General features: G+C 36.4%; 1 protein-coding gene across 2 annotated transcripts in view; it reads right to left on the bottom strand.

The window, feature by feature from the left end:
* FANCC (FA complementation group C) overlaps positions 1–20,277 on the bottom strand; it is a 302,788-nt gene that overhangs the window by 160,639 nt on the left and 121,872 nt on the right. For both annotated transcript variants that reach the window (XM_066257424.1, XM_066257425.1), the window contains exon 4: positions 18,987–19,081. In XM_066257424.1, coding sequence (XP_066113521.1) covers positions 18,987–19,081 — 95 coding nt within the window. The remainder of the gene's footprint in view (positions 1–18,986; positions 19,082–20,277) is intronic.

The following is a 20,277-nucleotide window of genomic DNA, read 5'->3' as shown; positions in this document are numbered from 1 at the left end:
CATAGCATGTATTCAAGATTATACAAAAGGTTTTGGCCTGTTCAATTAAGGAAGAAAAAAAAATAAGGGCATACAGAGAATTAAAAATTAAAAAGGTGACTAACTACAAAAGCCTAATAAGTACAAAAGCCTAAATAAGCTGTGAAAATTTAGTAAGCTCAGCAAGGCCTAGAATACTAAGTCAAATAAAAAATTCTATTTCAAAATACTGGCCAAAAAGGACTAAAAAATGATATACATAATAAGCATCCAAAAACATAAAATACTTAGATGTAAATTTAACAAAATATGTGTAAGAAATGTATACTATAAACTACAAAATACTGGTGAGAGAAATTAAAGAAAGACAAATAAATGGACAAATATACCAGGGTCATAACTTGGAAATTCAATATTGGAAATGCCAGTTCTCCCCACATGGTCTACAGAGTCCAATCAAAATATTCTCAAGAATTTCTGAAGAAACTGATAATAAATATGTCTGGAATAACTGGATATCAATTTAAAAGAAAACACACCTCTTGCCTTACCTCACAATGTAAAAAAGTTAACTCAAAATAGGTCATATACATATCTAAATGTAAAAACTAACACTATAAAACTTTCAGAAGAAAACAGGAGAAAATCTTTGTGCACTTAGTATGGGCAAAATTTCCTAGGACACAAAAAGTTTAAATCCTAATTTTAAAAAATTGACAAATACAAGTTTAATCAAAATTTATAACTGACATACTTTATACTATTAAAAAGATGAGAAGGCAAACCACAAATGAGTGAATACTTTATCAAAAGATATATATATATATATATATATATATATATATATATCAAAGGAATAGTATCTGGAATATAAAAAAGTACTCTTATACGATAAGAAGTCAATTGTTTACATGAGCAAAATATTTCAAAGGATACTTCTCAAAAGAAAATATAAACACATGAAAAGATGCTTTAAAATAAAAATACCAGAAAACCTCATATTAAAACCACAAAAGGAAACCAGTATACACCCATGAGAATGACTAAAATAAAAAACGACTAAGAATATTAAGTAAACACATAGAGCTACTAGAACTCCCATTCACTAATGGTGGTGACGTAAACCATTTGGCGGGTTAATGTTAAAAATATACTTATACAATCCAGTGATTTCAATCCTAAGAATACAAGGAAAATAAAACTTATGATTAAACAAAACTTGCACAAGCATGTACCTAGCAACTTATTCATCAAAGCTGAAAACTACAATCTAAAGTGATATCAATAAATGAATAAACAATAATAAGAAATCAATTACTCAGATAAGCTACAACATGGATAAATTTCAAAAAAAGGTGCTGAATAAACAAAGCTAGATAAGAGTATATACCATATGACTCTGTTTTTATGAAATTATAGAATAGAAAAAGGTAGTCTATAGTGACAGAAAACTAGAAGTTAACTAAAAGCCAGGTTGAGAGAGTTATTGATTATAAAAGGGCAATAGAGAACGTTTTGTGATGATAGAAAAGTTTTCTTTTTTAAATCAAATTTACTGCAGTAACATTGTTTAATGACATTATATAAATGTCAAGTGTACAACTTTATAATACAACTGTACTTTATTGTGTGCTCACTACCCAAGCACACAAGTCTAGTCTCCTTCTGTCACCTCATGTTTGACCTCCTTTACACTTTTCATTCTCCCCACTCCCCACTTTCTCTGGTAACCAGCATTCTGCTGTCTACATTCCTGACTTGTTTCATTTGTTCATTTGTTGCTTTTCATTTTTTATCCTACATATGAGTAAAATCACATGGTTCTTGTCCTTTTCCATCTGATTTATTTCACTTAGCATAATACTCTCAAGATCCATCCATGTTGTCACAAATGGCAATATTTGTCATTTTCATGGCTGAGTAGTATTCCATTGTGTGTATGCACATCTTCTTTGTAGCTAGTTTTAATTTTTTGAAGAACCCCCATGTTTTCCACAGTGGCTACACCAATTTACAATCCCACCAGCAGTGTACAAACGTTCCCTTTTCTCCATATTCTGCCCAACATATGTAATTTCTGATCTTATTGATAATAGCCATCCTAATGGGCATGAGGTAGCATCTGACTGTGGTTTTGATTTGCACTTTCCTTATAGCTAGTGATGTTGAGCATTTTTCATATATATGGGCCATCTGTATGTCTCCTCTGGAAAAGCGTCTAACAAGGTACTTTGCTGATTTTTAAGTCAGATTGTTGATTTTGTTGCTGTTGAGTTCTTTATATACTTTGAATATTACCCTTATCAGAGGTATCATTTAAAAATACCTTCTTCCATTTGCTTCTCTTTTTGTTTTGTTGATGGTTTCTTTTGCTTTGCAAAGATTTTTAGTTTGATGTAGTCCCATTTATTAATTTTTACTTTTATTTTGCTTGCCTCTGGGATCAAGTTCACAAAGACTCCTCTGAGACCAATGTCCATAAGTTTAGTGCTTATGTTTTCTTCTATGTATGTTATTGTTTCAGGTCTTCTATTCAAGTCTTTGACCCATTTTGAGTTAATTTTTCTGTATAGTATCAGATAGAAATCTAGTTTCATTCTTTTCCATGTGGCTTTTATTATAGAGACTTTTCTTTCTCAATTTTTTATTTTTGGCTTCTTTGTTGAAAATGAGCTTCCTATTTTAAAACATGGGGAGAGAACCTGAATAGACATTTCTCAAAAAAGGGCACACAGACAGCTGATAGACATATGAAAAGATGCTCAATATCACTAATCATCAGTTCTAATTTGCATTAGAACTATAAAAAGATACTACTTTATACCTCTTCGAACAGCTATAATCAATAAATCAACAAACAACAAGTGTTGGTGAGGATGTAGAGAAAAGGGAACGCTCACGTGGTGTTGGTAGGAATGCAAATTGGTATGGCCAGTATGGAAAACAGTATTGCAGTTCAAAAAAATTAAAAATAGAACTACCTTATGACCCAGCAATTCCACTTCTGGGTATTTCTTCAAAGAAATCCAAAACACTAATTTGAAAAGATATATGCACCTCTATGTTTACTGCAGCATTATTTAAAATAGCCAAGATATGAAAGTAACCTAAGTGCCTGTTAAAAGATAATTGGATAAAGAACATGTGCTACCTCCATATACAGTGGAATTACTCAGCCAATGAAAAAGAATGAAATCTTACCATTTGCAACAACATGGATGGATCTAGATAGAGGGTATTATGCCGAGTAAAATAAGCTAGAGAAAGACAAATATCATATGATTTCACTTATATGTAGAATCTAAAGAACAAAATAAACAAAACAGAAACAGACTCATAAAACAAAATGATGGCTGCCAGATAGGAGGGAGGTTGTGGGGACTGTGTGAAAAGGGTGAAAGGAGCAAGAAGTACAAATCTGTAGTTACAAAGTAGTCACAGGATATACACTACAACAAAGGGAATATAATCAATTTGTAATAACTATGTATGATGTCAGATGGATACTAAACTTAATTGGGGATCACTTCATAAGTTATATAAATATCTAACCAGTATGCTGTACCCCTGAAATTAATATGAAATAATAGTGAGTGTTCCAAGGATGAAATGCTGGTACAACATTGACAAATCAATAAATGTGATACATCACATAAAAAAAAAGAAAGATAAAAATCACATGATCATATGAACAGATGCAGAAAAAACATTTGATAAAATCCAGCATCCATATACGATAAAAACTCCCAGCAAAGTGGAAATACAGGGAACATACCTAAACATTGTAAAGGCTATACATGACAAACCTATAGCCAACATCATACCCAAAGGTCAAAAACTAAAATCAATCCCCTTAAGATCAGGAATAAGACAGGAGTGTTCACTTTCACCATTCTTATTCAACATAGTACTGAAAGTCCTAGCCATAGCAATCAGACAGGAAGAAGAAATAACAGGCATCCACATTGGAAAGGAAGAAATAAAACTGTCATTATTTGCTGATAACATGATGTTGTACATAGAAATCCCCAAATATACCACCAAAAAACTACTAGACTTAATAAATGAATTCAGCAAAGTAGCAGAATACAAAATTAATATTCAGAAATCAGTGGCACTTTTATACACCAATAATGAACTATTAGTAAAAGAAGTTAAGGAAACAGCCTCCTTTACTATTGCAACAACAACAAAAATAAAGTATCTAGGAATAAATTTAACCAAGGAGGTAAAAGACTTAGAAAATTATAGAACACTGAAAAAAAATCAAGAAAGATACAAACAAGTGAAAGCATACACTGTGTTTGTACATAGGAAGGATTAAAATGCCCAAACTACAGAAAGCAATCTACAGACTCAATGCAATCCCTATTAAAATACCAATGGCATACTTCACAGATCTAGAACAAATATTCCAAAAATTTATATGGAACCAAAAAGAACCTGAATAGCCTCAGCAATCTTGAAAATGAAGAATAAAATAGGAGAAATCACACTTCCTGATATCAGGCTATATACAAGGCCATTGTAATCAAAACAGCCTGTTACTGGCATAAGAACAGGCATATAGAATCCTCAAAAAATTAAAAATGGAACTGCCTTTTGATCCAGCCATCCCACTTTTAGGAATATATCCTAAGAATACCAAATCACTGATTCAAAAGAAGAAATGAACCCCCAAATCAGCATTGTTTACAACAGCTGAGATCTGGAAACAGCCCAAGTGCCTGTCAATGGACGAGTGGATTAAAAAGCTGTGGTACATACACACAATGGAATACTATGGGGCCATAAAAAAGAAGGAAATCTTACCTTTTGCGACAACATGGATGAACCTGCAAACTATTATGTTAAGTGAAATAAACCAGGCAGAGAAAGAAAAATATCATATGACCTCCCTCATTTGAGGAATCTAATAAACAATGTGAACTGAGCAACGAAATGGAGGCAGAGGCGGGATCAAAGGGACCAGAGGAAAAGCAGACAGAGGGAAAGGGGATGATAGGATGGGATCAGAGAAGGGAAAGAGATTGGTGAAATTATAAATACATAACACAGCGTTATAGAGAGCAGAAAAGTAAATCCTGGAGGGAAGGGGGGAGGGCCTTGGGGGGAGGGGGGCAAGGGGGATGTTGAGAGGAACATGGGGGTGGGGGGATGTATTCAGTGGGACACTTGAATCTATATAGAACAATAAATCAAAATACATAAAAGAAAAAGAAAACAAGTATACAGATAAATGGAACAAAACAGAGAACCCCGAAATAAACATATGCCTTTACTGTACTTTTATATCCATTTTATTGAGTGTTTTAATCACAAATAGATGTTGTATCTTTTCAAATGCTTTGTCTGCATCTATTGATATAATCATATAATTTTCATTTTTTTATTTTGTTAATGTGGTGAATCACATTGAATTTTGGATGGTAACCATCCTTGTATCCTTGGAATGAATGCCATTTGATGGTGATGTTTTACCTTTTTAATGTATTGTTGGTTGCATTTTATTTGCTAGTATTTTTGTTAGGATTTTTGCATCTATGTTCATCAGAGATATTAGCCTGTAATTTTCTTTAGTAAGAAGTATTCCCTCTTGGTAAAATTTTTTTTGGAAGAGTTTGAGAAGAATAGGTATTAAATCTTCTCTGAATGTTTAGTAAAATTCACCAGTGAGGCCATCTGGTCCTCACTTTTGTTTTTCGAGGTTTTTGATGACTGTTTCAATTTCCTGACTAGTGATCAGTCTATTTATGTTTTCCAGTCTTCACAGTCTAGTGAGGTTATATGTTTCTAAGAATATGTCCATATCTTTTAGGTTATCAAATTTGGCGGGGTACACATACCCTTTCATAGTATTCTTGTATTTACCTTTTACTTCTGAAGTGTTCACTGTAACTTCCCCACTTTCATTTCTGATTTTATTTGACTCTTTTCTTTTTTCCTAGTGAGTCTCTTTTTTCCTAGAGAGATTAGTCAATTTTATTTATCTTCTCAAAGAATCAGCTCTTTGTTTCATTCATTTTTTTCTATTATCTTTTTGTTCTCTAGTTCTGTTTTTTCTGCTTTAATTTTTATTATTTCCTTTCTACTGACTTTGAACTTCTTTTGTTCTTTTTGTAGTTCTTGGTGGTGTAATATTAGATGATTTGTGATTTTTCTTGTTTGTTGAGGTAGCCTGTAATGCCATAAACTTCTCTCTTAGTACCCTTTTGCTGCCTCCCCAAAATTGTGGTATGTTGTATTTTCATTTTCATTTGTCTCTATGTATCTTTTTATCTCTTCTTTTATTTCTTCTTTGACCCAATAGTTGTTCAATAGTGTGTTGTTTAATCTCCAGGTACTCATAGTTTTACCAGCTTTCATTTTGCAGTTATCTCTAATTTTGTAGTATTGTAGGTGGAAAATATGACTGCATCTCTTAAATTTATTGAGGCTAGTTTTGTGCCCTAATATATGGCCTATTCTTGAGAATGTTCCATGTGCACTTGAGAAGAATGCATATTCTGTCATTTTGGGAGAAAATGTTCTATAAATATTGATAATATTTATTTGGTCTAAGGCAGGGGTCAGGAACCTATGGCGCGTGAGCCAGATGTGGCTCTTTTGATGGCTGCATCTGGCTCGCAGACAAATCTTTAATAAAAAAAATAATAACGTTAAAAATATAAAACATTCTCATGTATTACAATCCATTCATTTCCTACAACTCATGTTCATGGCTGCGGATGGCTGGAGCCAATCACAGCTGTCCTCCGGGACAACACCAAATTTTTATTGGATATTGTGTAACATACACGGGTCGTTGTATGGCTCTCATGGAATTACATTTTAAAATATGTGGCGTTCATGGCTCTCTCAGCCAAAAAGGTTCCCGACCCCTGGTCTAAGGTGTCATTCAAATCCAGTTTTTGCTCTGACTTTCTGTTTAGATCATCTATTCATTGCTGTACACGGGTATTCAGGTTCCCTACAATAACTGCTTTTTTGTCAGTTCTTCATTTCAGGTTGTTAGCGATTGCTTTATATATTTTGGTACTCCCTGACTGGGTGTGTATATATATCAATAACTGCTATATCTTCTTGATGAACTGTCCCCTTTATCATTATTAAATTTCTCTCTTTGTCTCATTACCTTCTTTATCTTCAAAACTACTTTGTATCATATTAGCACAGCTACATTTACTTTACTGGGGATGCCATTTTGCTGGAGAATCATCTTTCATCCCTTCACTTTGAGCCTATGTCTTTGTAGCTGACAAGAGTTTGCTGAAGGCAGCATATAATCGTGTCTTATTTTTTAATCCATCTTGCTACCCTGTGCCTTTTGATTGTTGATTTCAGTCTATTTGCATTTAGGGTGATTGTTCAGATGAGGTCTTACTATAGCCACTTTATCTTTGTTTTCTCTGTATCTCCATTATTCTTTTCCCTTTATGTTTATAATATTTTATTTCTTGATAGTATCAGTGGTTACAATGATGTATACATTTGTCAAAACTATCAAATACACTTTAAAGGGGTACATTTTCTTGTTTCTAAAATTTGCCTCAATAAAGTTGATTTTTAAAAGATAATATAGGCCTTGCATGGTATGGTCAGTGGATCGAGTGTTGGCCCAGTGTATGAATGTCCCAAGTTCAATCCCTGGTCAGGGAACACAAGAGAAGTGACCGTGTGATTCTTCCCCTTTCCCTCTTCCCCTTCTTTCTCTATTCCACTTCTGCAGCCAGTGGTTCTATTGGTTTCAAGCATCAGCCCTAGGCACTGAGGATAGCTTGGTTGATTCAAACATCAGCCCCAGATGGAGGGTTGTTGGGTGGATCCCAGTCGGGGTGCATGCGGGAGTCTGTCTGTCTATCTCCCTTCCTCTCACTTAAAAAAATAAAAAAGATAATATTAAAACCACAATAATACTTTATAATTCTATGTAATAAAATAAACAAAAAAAAGTAAAAGGAAATTATCTATCTAGTGTCCACTATCCTAACAAAGCTTTTTGTTTTCTGTGTTTCCTTCTAATCTTGGTCAATGTATATATATTTTGCACAGGTATAAGTTATCATTTTGTATGAATAATTTTACATGCAATTTTTTATTTATGTTATATACATTTATCACATTATTTCACAGGACATACAAAATGACAACATAATATATATGTCATCAAGTACACATGCTATAATCTGGTTATTCACTAATGCCTGGATATTTGGGCTGTTTTTTAGTCTTTCAAATTATGAAAATTATTATAATGAGCATCATGTATAAAGATCTTTTCCTCATTTGACTGTTACTTGGGATTAGCTTCCAGGAACCACAGCTAACTCTTCTTTTCGATTTTTGAGTTTTACTTGAGCGCTAGGGCTGCTGTCATGGAGTGCCCCAAACTGAGCAGTTTAAACAACAAACATTTCCTTCCTTACAGCTCTGATGCTAGAAGTATCAGATGAGGGTGTCATCAGGGTTGGTTCCTTCTGAGAGTGTGAAGAACAATTTGTTCCATGCCTCTCCCTGCCTTCTGGTGATTTTCTGGCAATCTATGGGGCTCCCTGGCTTGTAGAAGCCTTCACCTTCATATAATGTTGTCCCTGTGTGCATGTCTATGTTCACGTTTTCTCTTTTTATAAGGACAACAAATCATACTGGATTAGGGGCCTGACATACTCCAATTGACCTCATCTTAACTAATTATATGTGTAATGATTATATTTACATATAATGTAAACATTCTAAGGTAGTGGGGGTTAGGACTTTAACATATGAATTTGGGGAACACAGTTCAACCACAAATAGAAGTTATACTTGTTATTAAAAAATCAATAAGCAGAAAAAATATAATGAAAAGGTCAAGGGCCTTACAAGTTTCTACCAAATCTTTGCATGTAAGCAATCACTATTAACACCTTAACATTTCTAACATTTGAGTAACACCTTGGCCTCCCATGAACAGCATTTGGTGCCGCTGAACCAGACTATATCTAGTACAGCAATATTTATTTACTATAAACAATAGCAGATAGTCTCTCAACACTTAAACTTTTCTTTCTCACTTGAAGCACCTCTGCAGAACCAGGGAACCACAGATATCAGTGGTTAAAAGCCTTAGAGATTCTGATTTACTTATTTCACTCCGTATAATGTTATCAAGGTCCATCCATGTTATTGTAAATGATCCGATGTCATCATTTCTTATGGCTGAGTAGTATTCCATAGTATATATGTACCAAAGCTTTTTAATCCACTCGTCCTCTGACGGACACTTGGGTTGTTTCCAGATGAGACTCAGAAACATGGACAAGAACGTGATGGTAACGGTGTGTGTGTGTGTGTGTGTGTGTGTGTGTGTGTTAGTGGGGGAGATGGGCAAGGAAGGAGGGGGGGTGGGGAGGGGCACAAAGAAAACCAGATAGAAGGTGATGGAAGACAATTTGACTTTGGATGAGGGGTATGCAGCATAATCAAATGTTAAAATAATCTGGAGATGTTTTCTCTCAACATATGTACCCTGATTTATCAATGTCACTGCATTAAATTTAATAATAAAAAGGGGGAAAAAAGCCTTAGAGATAGCCTGGCTTAGGTTCAGATGGTGGTAATAGGTTTTTTGAGTGGCTTTAGTCATCTAAGTACAAAACGGTCTGCCATTTACTAGCTAGTAAATTACTTCTCTAAATCGAAGTTCTTTCAGCTATAGGGCAATATTACTTACCTTCATGGATTTGTGAATAACGAGGTAATGGATCAAAGGCACATATTACACACTCAATTAACAGTAAGTACGCTGTCTGTTTAAGAAATTTACCATCGCAACCATTTTTAACTATACGGTTGGGTGGTGTTAAGTATATCTGCATTCTCATATAACAGATCTCCAGAACATTTTCTTCTTGCAAAACTGAAACTCTATGCCCAATAAACAAACCCCATTTCCCCACTTCTCTAGCCCCTGCTCTACTTTGTTTCTATGATTTTGATTAACTTAGATAATGCATGTAAATAGAAACATATAGAATTTGTTATCTTTTTAAGCTATGTAAATGAGAGTGTAATTTATTAAAGGTATCACTAGCAGAGCCAGAATAGATCTGGATTTTCTTATTCTTAAAAGTGGCTTGTCTGAAGTTGTTTTTTAGTGCCAGTTGAACTATGAAAGCCTTCTGATACTCTGAATTTTTAGAGGTACTGCTTATGCCTACCATAGAGTAAAGCTCTGTTTAAACCACAAAGCTTTTTAAAAGACCTAGAAATCAAGATTTATAGGTTTAAATACTGCAGATTCTTTTGCCATGCTGATTTACAGAAACCCCACTGTTGTCAATATTAAACAGAACCAGAACTGATAGAAACAATAGTCAAACCCAGATAAAGTGTAACAATTTCTAGGTCAAAAAGAGTAAGCCGGTTATAGTTACCAGCATACAGTGCCTGGAACCTGGAAGGGAGGGATGTCAGCCCCTTTAAGAAATGCACATGTGCCTGGGCAACAACTGAACTTCAAAACAGATGTAGCTCATGCTGCCACATCTAGTGCAGACATCCACACAGCCCTCATCAGTGGCTACTCACTAAGAAATGTCCTCCACTATAGCCATTACTGTGTAAGTTTACTTTCACCGGGATTTATCTCTAAAGGTCCCAAGGAGCACTATCCAGGCAATTTAGATTGAAATACAGTGTGCCTGTGTCGTAGAAACTTCTATCTGTAAGGCACAGACTTAAAAATTTCCTTCACTCCAGCCTGAGGTTGGGGCACAATAGGAGAACTGGGGTGGGGTGGAATAAGAAGGCTGGGAGTCAGAGAAGGGGATCTGGTCAATGTTCTATTAACTAAGTGAACTCAATTAAAGTTATAGTTTAATGGAAAAGCCAACATGATCATAAAACAAAAATAAAACAAAATAAACAGAAAACATAAAACAGGTCATCCGGAGAACATCACTAAACATCTCAAACATCCTGTTACTAATTGGCAATAAATGTCTTGATCTGGCCTATTTGAGCAGTGGCAATTTACTAAAAAACAATCTGATACAATTTAGAGTTATAATAAGCAGACCTCATCTAAATGAAATGAAAAAAGAAAAAACTGAGCCAAGAACACAAATGATATCTCATTTTGCCCCGTTTTCATTCTGGGAAGTTTAATAATAAATTCAATGCATTCACATTAAGGACTCATGAGACAATTACCACTTTCCCCAAACATGCACATATAGACATAAAAACATCCACAATTAGACTTCACGTGTGGAATGAACTGCTGATCGCACTGAATGAACTCAAAGACCTGGGAATGAGAGTGACTTTCACATTGTCCCGAGCCCGGCAAAAATGCTTAATGCCATGTTTATAAAGCAAAACTATGAAATGCTGGGAAAACTGTATCAGACTAAATACTATATAAATATAATACTTAGTAAGGCAGATGTCATTTCACAAATCTACTTAAGCACTGTGGAATTGGGTAGGCTATACTAGACCCCACTGCCTTAACAGCATGGCAGACAGCTTTGGTGGTTTTCAAAGCCCTGGGGACAATACATTTACAAATTTATGAAGAAATTTTCCATGCCTTTCCTTTCTCTGTTGCCTGTTCCCAGCCATTTCTATTCAGTAACAAACAGGAAGAGAAATGAGAGAGGACTCAATTAGTATTGCATCCACCGATCTCTGGTCCCAAGGATATAAAGGGGCACCAAAAGGCAGGATGGAAGGAAGGAGAGAAGAGCAGGTCTCTCTGTGCCACCGCTCTGGAACGCAGCACAGAAGGAATATGGGACAGTGGCTGAGGTGACCTGACAGCCTCTCCATCCCTCTTGTACATTCTTACTTGGTTTATTTCAGGCATCCTGTTACCTCTTCCCCTTACATTTCTCAGGGAATAGTACTACCATCCACCATGATGCACATATCCAAAAACTATTCTCTCTTAGATGAAAACAAAGTTATCCAGTCCTTATGTTTTCAGAGAAGACAGAATGTTAAATCCACTCCCCAGCAGAGAAAAAAGGAGAAAGAACAGTTTGGGTATCTCTGAAAGATGTGGTGATGTCATATCCACACCATCCTCAGCTATCTCTGCCTTGCCCAAGATGACACCTCCTTCCCAGAGTGGCCACATCCCAAGGGCTGATGGCCGTAGAGGTATCAAGGTCCTGCCCTCCTCTCCCAGTGCAGGAAAGCTCTAAAGGGTCTCTTATCTCCATCTCTGTTGGTTTCTGTTGAGATTACGCAGCAGCTAAACTTTCCCCTATACACACTTGCCCCCTTCTTCCCCTCTACAATCATTCTCCAAAGCATTTTCTGCATACTAACCTCCATCTCAAAGATGTATTTCCAGAGAGCCCAACCTCTAACATCATCTACTTCATCTCTGGAGAGGAGAGCTGACCCACTTGGTCAAAATGTCCAGCACCACACATGCCTCTCCTCTGGCTGTCTGATTTGCCTCCTGTAGAAAAGATGTGTTCTGGTCTACTATTGCAACATGCTTAGCCACAGGCTCACTCCACGCTTACGGTGGTTCAGCTTAACTGTGTCTGGCTCGTTTGTCTGAGGCCCAACTGAAACACAGACATAAGCTACATTTTAAATCTGTTTTAATAGTTAAAGGATTAATGCTTTGATTTCCAACTGCCTATCTCCAATATCTTATATCAACTGGTTCTGAACTAAAGAGAAGACCGAAGTGTTATTTATTAGTCCCCTAAAATCTCAACATTTTCCTTAACTGCTCCTCTCTCAATTCCCTAACAATTAATCGGCACCAAGTCCTGCCCTCTTGTATTCTCAAATGTATTTTCAATGCTAAAGCTACTAGCTTATTTATATTTATATAATACAAGTCTTCCCCCTCCCCCAACCCTGCAACCTTTCTACCCATTAAAATCCCGGCCTTTCAAGTTAGGAAAATTTTTAGTATGAGTAGTTTGGCCCAAACCAAGATCTGGCCCTTTCTAATAGCTAGTACATAATAAATGGGACAGCCCTCCCCTCCTTTTTGTGTGTGTGTGTGTGTGTGTGTGTGAGAGAGATAGAGAGAGTCGGAGAGAGGACAGATAGGGACAGACAGACAGGAAGGGAGAGAGATGAGAAAACATCTATTCTTCTTGTGGTTCCTTAGTTGTTCATTGATTGCTTTCTCATATGTGCCTTGATGGGGGGGGGGACTACAGCAGACCGAGTGACCCCTTGCTCGAGCCAGCGACCTTGGGCTCAAGCTGGTGAGCCTTGCTCAAACCAGATGAGCTTGTGCTCAAGCTGGAGACCTCGGGGTCTCGAACCTGTGTCCTCCACATCCCAGTCCGATGCTCTATCCACTGCGCCACCGCCTGGTCAGGCTGGGACAGCCCATTCTTATTACCATTAACGGAAATGCCTTTTCTAGCTTTTTATCTGTCTACTTTCCTAAATGTACCTCAGATTACTTTTGGTTCTCCCAGTTCCATGCATGTCCTAAGTTTCTGCTTACCTGGAAATTCATACCTCATGATGGCTCAACTGCCATCTTTGAAAGCATTTCTAACCACCCCCGCAAACTTCCCAACCTCTCAACAAGCTTCCCCCCCTCGTTGGGCTATCACAGTACCTTCTACCTGGCGTTCTTCTATTCCTTCTCTTGTTATACAGGAATAAAATTACTTGATCCTTGAATGCAAGATCTTTACATTCCCCCAAACCTGCTTGTAAACAGTTGGTACTCGGGATATACTTAAGGAATCGCGAATAAAAGAAGGATTAAGAAAACTAGAGAGTGAAGGTGAAAGCAGGAATGCCAAACATGACATATAAACCTCTTTCAATGGCACAGCTAAAATACTTTCAGAAGCTCCTTCACTTGCCCTATACCACTAACTTGTGAAAAAACTCCTAAGTTTCCTCTCTAGCACTAAGCAATTACTTGTTATACATTTTGGCATGTGACTTTTTCTTTTCTACTATTGAGGTATAATGACATATAACACTTAGTTTCAAGTGCACAACATGATTTGTTATTTGTACATATTACAAGATGATTACCAAAATAAGTTTAATAAACATTCATCACCACATAGTTAAAAAATTTTCATTTTTCTTATAATTAAGAACTTTTAAGATCTACGCTCTGAGCAACTTTTGAATATAAAATACAGTATTATTAACTGCAGTCACCATGCCGTAGGTTAAATCTCCATGACTTACTTCTTTTCTAGGTAGAAATTTGTATATTTGACCTCCTTTACCTGTTTGCCGCATCCACAGCCCCAGCCCCTGCAACTGCCAATCTGTTCTCTGTGTCTATAGGAGCTTGTTTGATTGTTCTTGTTGTTTCTGTTACTCCACGAATAAATGAGATCATATGGTATTTGTCTTTCTTTGTCTGACTTCACTTAGCATAATGCCCTCTAGGGCCATCCATGTTGTTGGAAATGACAAGATTTCATTCTTTCTTACGGCTGAATAATAGCCATTGCATATATATCCACAACATTTTCTTTATCCGGTCAGCCCTTCATTGTTGGATACTGAGGTTGTTTCTACATCTTTGCTATTATAAGTAATGCTTTCTTTAGTATCCTGAGCCTCTATCATAGTACCTGGCAAACTGCAGGTGCTGAAAAGTATCTGTTCAATGGAATAATTAGTGAAACTAAGTTTTTCAAGAATCAAGTATTCCAGATGCAAAAAAGTCCTGTGATTTCAACATATCTCTAAACTGCAAGACTAGTTATTGAGGTAGTGTTATTATATGTGTTATTATATAGTGTTATACAGCATATTTGAGGTTACCAATAAATTGTATTAATGTATTCCCAGCATAACATATGCTAACAAATGGCAAGCATAAAACAGAATTTTTATGTCATCTCTGCTCTAAAAATACAACTCCTACAACTTAGTCTAATAGTTTCAAATTTAAAAATTTGAAATTTACTGATGAAATTCTTGGTGTTTTGCTCAGGCTGTTTTAGTCACACTTGTGATACTCTAGAAACACAAAATAACCCAAGATTTTATTACCACAACTAGAACAGCACTGCACATACCAGGCACTAAATAAATGCTCATTAAGTAAAACTAGCCAATAGTAAAATATGGCTTGTTATAAAACTTTCAGAAGGATATTGGATGACAAGTTACACATCCTTAATGTGTAATATGTCACTCACATAAAACTAATCCATAAACCAACAAGTATCTTCTGTCTTGCTGCATTTATGGTCAATATTATATGGTTATGTAGGTACTAACTTGTGATAGGTATATGTAATTAGCTTTAAATAATTAATACTATTTTAGACATGTTTTTTGTCAGTTCATATTACAGGCTTGTCTAGTACAATGAGAAGGAAAACTTTTCCTGACTGCCTATGTCCTCAACCTCTTCCTACCAGCACTTTCTTCTCAGAATCCTATTCAGGTCTTTCTCAACTATAATGAACTCAATTCTATGATCTAGTCTGACTACTACTCTCCTTCCCGCCTCCTTCATGCCAAAGTTCTTGGAAGAGTAACCAAGGTTTATCACCTCCACTTCTTTATCTCCCCATCATTTCTCAATCTGTACCCATCTCTCCTTCCCTCAACTCCTGTTAACCTATTCTCACCAAGGTCATTCCTCCTAGTGGCCAAATCAAGTTGGTGCTTTTCTTTTTTAGATTTTATTTATTTATTTTAGAGAGGAGGAGAGAGAGAGAGAGAGAGAGAGAGAGAGAAGGGGATAGGAGCAGGAAGCATCAACTCCCATATGTGCCTTGGCCAGGCAAGCCCAGGGTTTCAAACTGGTGACCTCTGCATTCTAGGTTGACACTATCCACTGTGCCACCTCAGGTCAGGCCAGTTGGTGCTTTTCAATCTTTACTGTTTTCTGCTCTATCGCTGCCCAGTCTGATATGGTAACCACTACCCACATGTGGCTACCAGTTACTTCAAATGTATTAATACAATAGAGAGTTTGTAAATTTTAAAATTTTAAATAAATTTAAAACTGACACTTGATTCAGTTATAGGCTTCTTTGGGACAATTTGGGTATATGAACCTACATTTTCAGTTGTAAATTTTATGAAATTTAAATACAGAGCAAAAATTTCCAATGAAAATTTAGCACCTGTATTAAGAGGTAACATGTAAATATAAGCATAAGTATAACATACACACTGGATTTCAATTACTTAGTATGAAAAAAGATTATAAAATATCTCAATAATTTTACATCAATTATATGTTGAAATGATATTATTTTGGATTTATTGAGTTAAATAAATTTATTAAAATTAATTTCACTACTTTTTATGTTTCTTAAAGTAGCTACTGGAAAATTTTATATTACCTATGTATTATTTTATTTCTATTTCTATTGCTGCACTATAGCATTTGGGAATAGAATGACTGCTACTCACTCCTGCTTGAAATGTTGCTGCTTCTTACCCGCTTTTACTTCTTTGCCCCCACCCCCCACCCCAGTCTGCAATGAGCTTATTTTCCACTCCTTTACTGTTGCCGTCTCTCCAGGTGGTCCTGAGGTCCTCTCCAGGTACCTTCCCAGGTGATCGCACTCACAGCCAGGGCTGCCACTATTCCCTCACACTGATGACTGCAAACTCTTCACCTGCAAATCAGCTCGCTCTCCGGAGAACCGCATATTCAACTGCACCTACATCTCAGGACATAGGCGCTCAATCTGCCATGACATCTTCGGATATTTACCTTATTAATATAAATCTAGCCCCTCTTATCCATTTCATTTGAGTCCTCACCATCTCTCACCTTTATCACTACTTTAGCTTCCAAAGTGCTATCCCCGCCACCTGCCAAGTCAATTTCCTTTTGCTCTTAAGTTTCTAAAACTCACACCTGGCCATATGATTTTGCTGTTCAAAATACTTTAGTGGTTTCCTCGTTGCCTTCAAGATAAAATAAAAACTTCTTATACCCACACAGAACTAACTCTTAGGGCTTACCTGTCTTTCCAGCTTTATACTTCATTACCAACCCTATAAAATCCCAACTTCAGGTACGTCTAAGCACCCGCAAGTCCCCTGAAAGCAACATTGGCTTTCTCACCACCATGCTTTCTTTGCACATGCTCTTTCTGCTGACAGTCATACTACTCCTAAAACTCTATCCCTTCACAACTCGCTAATACAGCATTTCCCCCAGGAAATGTCTCCAAACCCCCACATCTGAGCACATGCCCCTCCTCTGTGTTCCCATTATACCTATTTACAGCTCTACTAATAACCCAACCATACTGCCCCTGAATGACCTATCCAGTCTGTGAATTCCCTGAAGGTAGGAATGAAGTGTTTTTACTTTCTCTCCCTGTGTTAGTACCTACTGATAAGCAGATACTGTACTAAATAAGGGAAACCCACAAAATAAAATGCAAGGCTAGAAATTTTTGAATGAGCTAATACAGTCATGAGTGAAATAAAGTTAACTCCAATCATACTAAAAAAAACTTTAATTAGATAAGTCTATGTCATAGGCAATAGAAAAATATATCCTAAATAATCATTAAAATATCAAATATACAACAGAAGCAACAATTTAAAACATTAAAGACTAAATATGTTGTTCTGTTTCTATATCCTTGTTTTTTATACCATTTCATCCCCAATTCCACTTATCAGTTTCTTTCTTCAGTGCTTTACATTAATTTTCCTTCCAATTAAATTCTGCATTCTTTTCTTCCCTCACCCAATCCTTTTAACTCCTATTGCCTCTTCCAATCTCCTTTCAATATAACACAAAATTACAAATACTGTTTTTGTCATCTCTGTGGGCAATTTTGTATTAAACAAAGGAATGCTCAAAAAGCAGTAAATGAAAATTATATTACCAGTCAGGTTGATAGAAAAAACAAATGCATTAATCTGGGTGGTTGATTTCGTAATACTAAGTAAGCAGTAATTTGAACCATATGCATACTAAGCAGAGTCCAACAAGCATCATGAGTCCTTGGGGTTATGGCAGCAAGAGAGTTGGAAGTAGGAGAAAAGAACAGTCAGCTTGCTGGTGGTGAGGGCAGCCACAGCCCAACCTCACAGCGTCCTGCAACTGGTGTCTGCCCTTAAAGAAGGAGCAGAAACAGACATGAGGAGTGCAGTAGGCTGCCAGCTATCTATCTGGACTAGCACAGCTGAGTAACCAATCTGATGGTGTGAGCAATAGCAGCCAGCTAGCTCCAGGTGCTGGTCTGAGCATACTACTACCTTGAGGACACAAAATAAAGACTACTCTTTCCAGGGAACTTCTGAATTTTAGTTTAGATTCTGAGAAAGACAGAGAAGTACCTGGAGAGAAATCATAATTACAGTATTTAAATTAGGTTGGTAGGGAGAAACAATCTTTTTTTTTTTAATTTTTAAAACAATTTATTTATTCATTTTAGAGAAGAGAGAGAGAGAAAGAGAGGGGAGGGGGAGGCGCAGGAAGCGTCAACTCCCATATGTGCTTTAACCAGGCAAGCCCAGGGTTTTGAACCAGCAACTTCAGCGTTCCAGGTCGACGCTTGACCCACTGCGCCACCACAGGCCAGAAGAAACAATCTTGAAGAATAGCAATTGCCAGAGAAAAACAGAGTACATTCTTTTAATTACTTGAAATTAACTTTTCAAAACCAACCTCAACATTAGGTCTTATAGGCATCTGGAAAGTCCACTCTCAAGACTGATGTCTTACAGAATTTACAAACAAAAATGAAACCTCTTGATTTTATAACTTTACACTCAGCAAGATAATGTAACAGCAAAGGGTAGGTTTGAAATGTTTCTAAAACATTCTAGAACTGGACTGTCACAGAAGAACCTTTAGAGTTTTTTTTAATGTTTATTTTATTGATTTTCAAGAGAAAAAGGGAGAGCAAGACAGGAAATCAATTTGTTTCAGCCTGTGCTCTGACCAGGGAACCAGCAACCTCTGTGCCTTCGGACAACGCTTTAACCAACCGAGCTATCCAACCAGGGCAGAGCAGCACTTTTCAACAATCAATTTAATTCAGAGCAGCGCAGGACTCTCTTACCCGTGTCCAGGAGTTAAGTTTCAATTCTCCAGAATTCTGAGGTTTTTTGTTAATCAGACAACATAAGCACCATATTAGAATTTTTTGGCTTTCATCTGCAAAAAAGAAAAACTAAAATGAGCAGGTTAAATCAAATAAAAGCAAAAGAGAATTAGTTTAAAAAACTTAAAACAAATATATTTATAGGAAATATACTTATTATATTTTAGGAAAATCTCATAATAAGAAGTTCACATCCAGGACCATGTGTGAAACTGTGTAGGAGTTTTTCTTCTTGTGGGTTTGGGATCACGCATGCTCAGCCCTTGTATGGTCAATTCCCTTTCTGTTACAGCAGCGATTTTTAGAGCCAAAAAAGAAAATGATGGAAAGAACTAAAAGAGCTGGGCTTTTCTCAAGATCAGTTCTTTATTTCTCATTTCAAACTATTAACAGTTTCAACCTTTCTAAGACAAGATAATGGTTATAGGCAGTACTCAGTACTTCTAACTTAAATCTTTAAATTTTCTGATTGCCAAAACATCCTCACTTGTTAAAAACAAATTTAGCAAAAGGACTGCTTAGTGGTTTGGATAAAATAGAAACCTCCTACCAAGCTCCTAACACTTCACTCTAAAATTAATACTTTACTGAATATGTAATGAAAACACTGAACCTTAAAATCTTATATTTGATGGGAATATCTATTTAGTGAGACATTTTTTTTCTCTGTGGGAAACTGAGTCCATTCAAGCCTGAAATATTGTAACAAGACTGAAAAGCAACATGAGGCCTAGCAACTGAAGATGTCAGTTACCGGAACCAGAGCCAAGCAGCTATAGACTTAACCTTGAGGCCATGGAGGTGAGGCTGAGGAAGCCTCGCACCTGGAATCAGTCCTCTGCAGAACCACCTGATGCCCTTGTGGAGGCAGAAAAATACATCTTCCTCTACCCTTCTAAATTCTTCTGTCTGGACTAATAATCTAATCAAATTAACATGAGACAGGTTAACAGAAGAAGATAACCCCATTTATTATGTACATACATGTGGGGGCTTCAACAGATATGGGGCCAAGGAGATTCTGGGCAATTAATTAAGGTTTATATGCCCCTTGAGCCAAGGAGAACTGGAGGTTGCATTGTGGTCTGGGACTTTAACGGACAGGAAGACAATTCACATGGAGACAGAAAGCAAATGTTTGGTAAATAAATGTTTGCTGGACTATCTTTAACAATTGGACACAGAAAAGACTTTGATCAAGGGCCTTGTTATAACACTTAGTTCATATTTAGCTCTAGCTCTCTATGAT

Source organism: Saccopteryx bilineata, chromosome 2 (assembly GCF_036850765.1).
Source record: "Saccopteryx bilineata isolate mSacBil1 chromosome 2, mSacBil1_pri_phased_curated, whole genome shotgun sequence".
Taxonomy (NCBI): domain Eukaryota; kingdom Metazoa; phylum Chordata; class Mammalia; order Chiroptera; family Emballonuridae; genus Saccopteryx; species Saccopteryx bilineata.
This window is presented reverse-complemented; position numbering and strand designations above follow the sequence as displayed.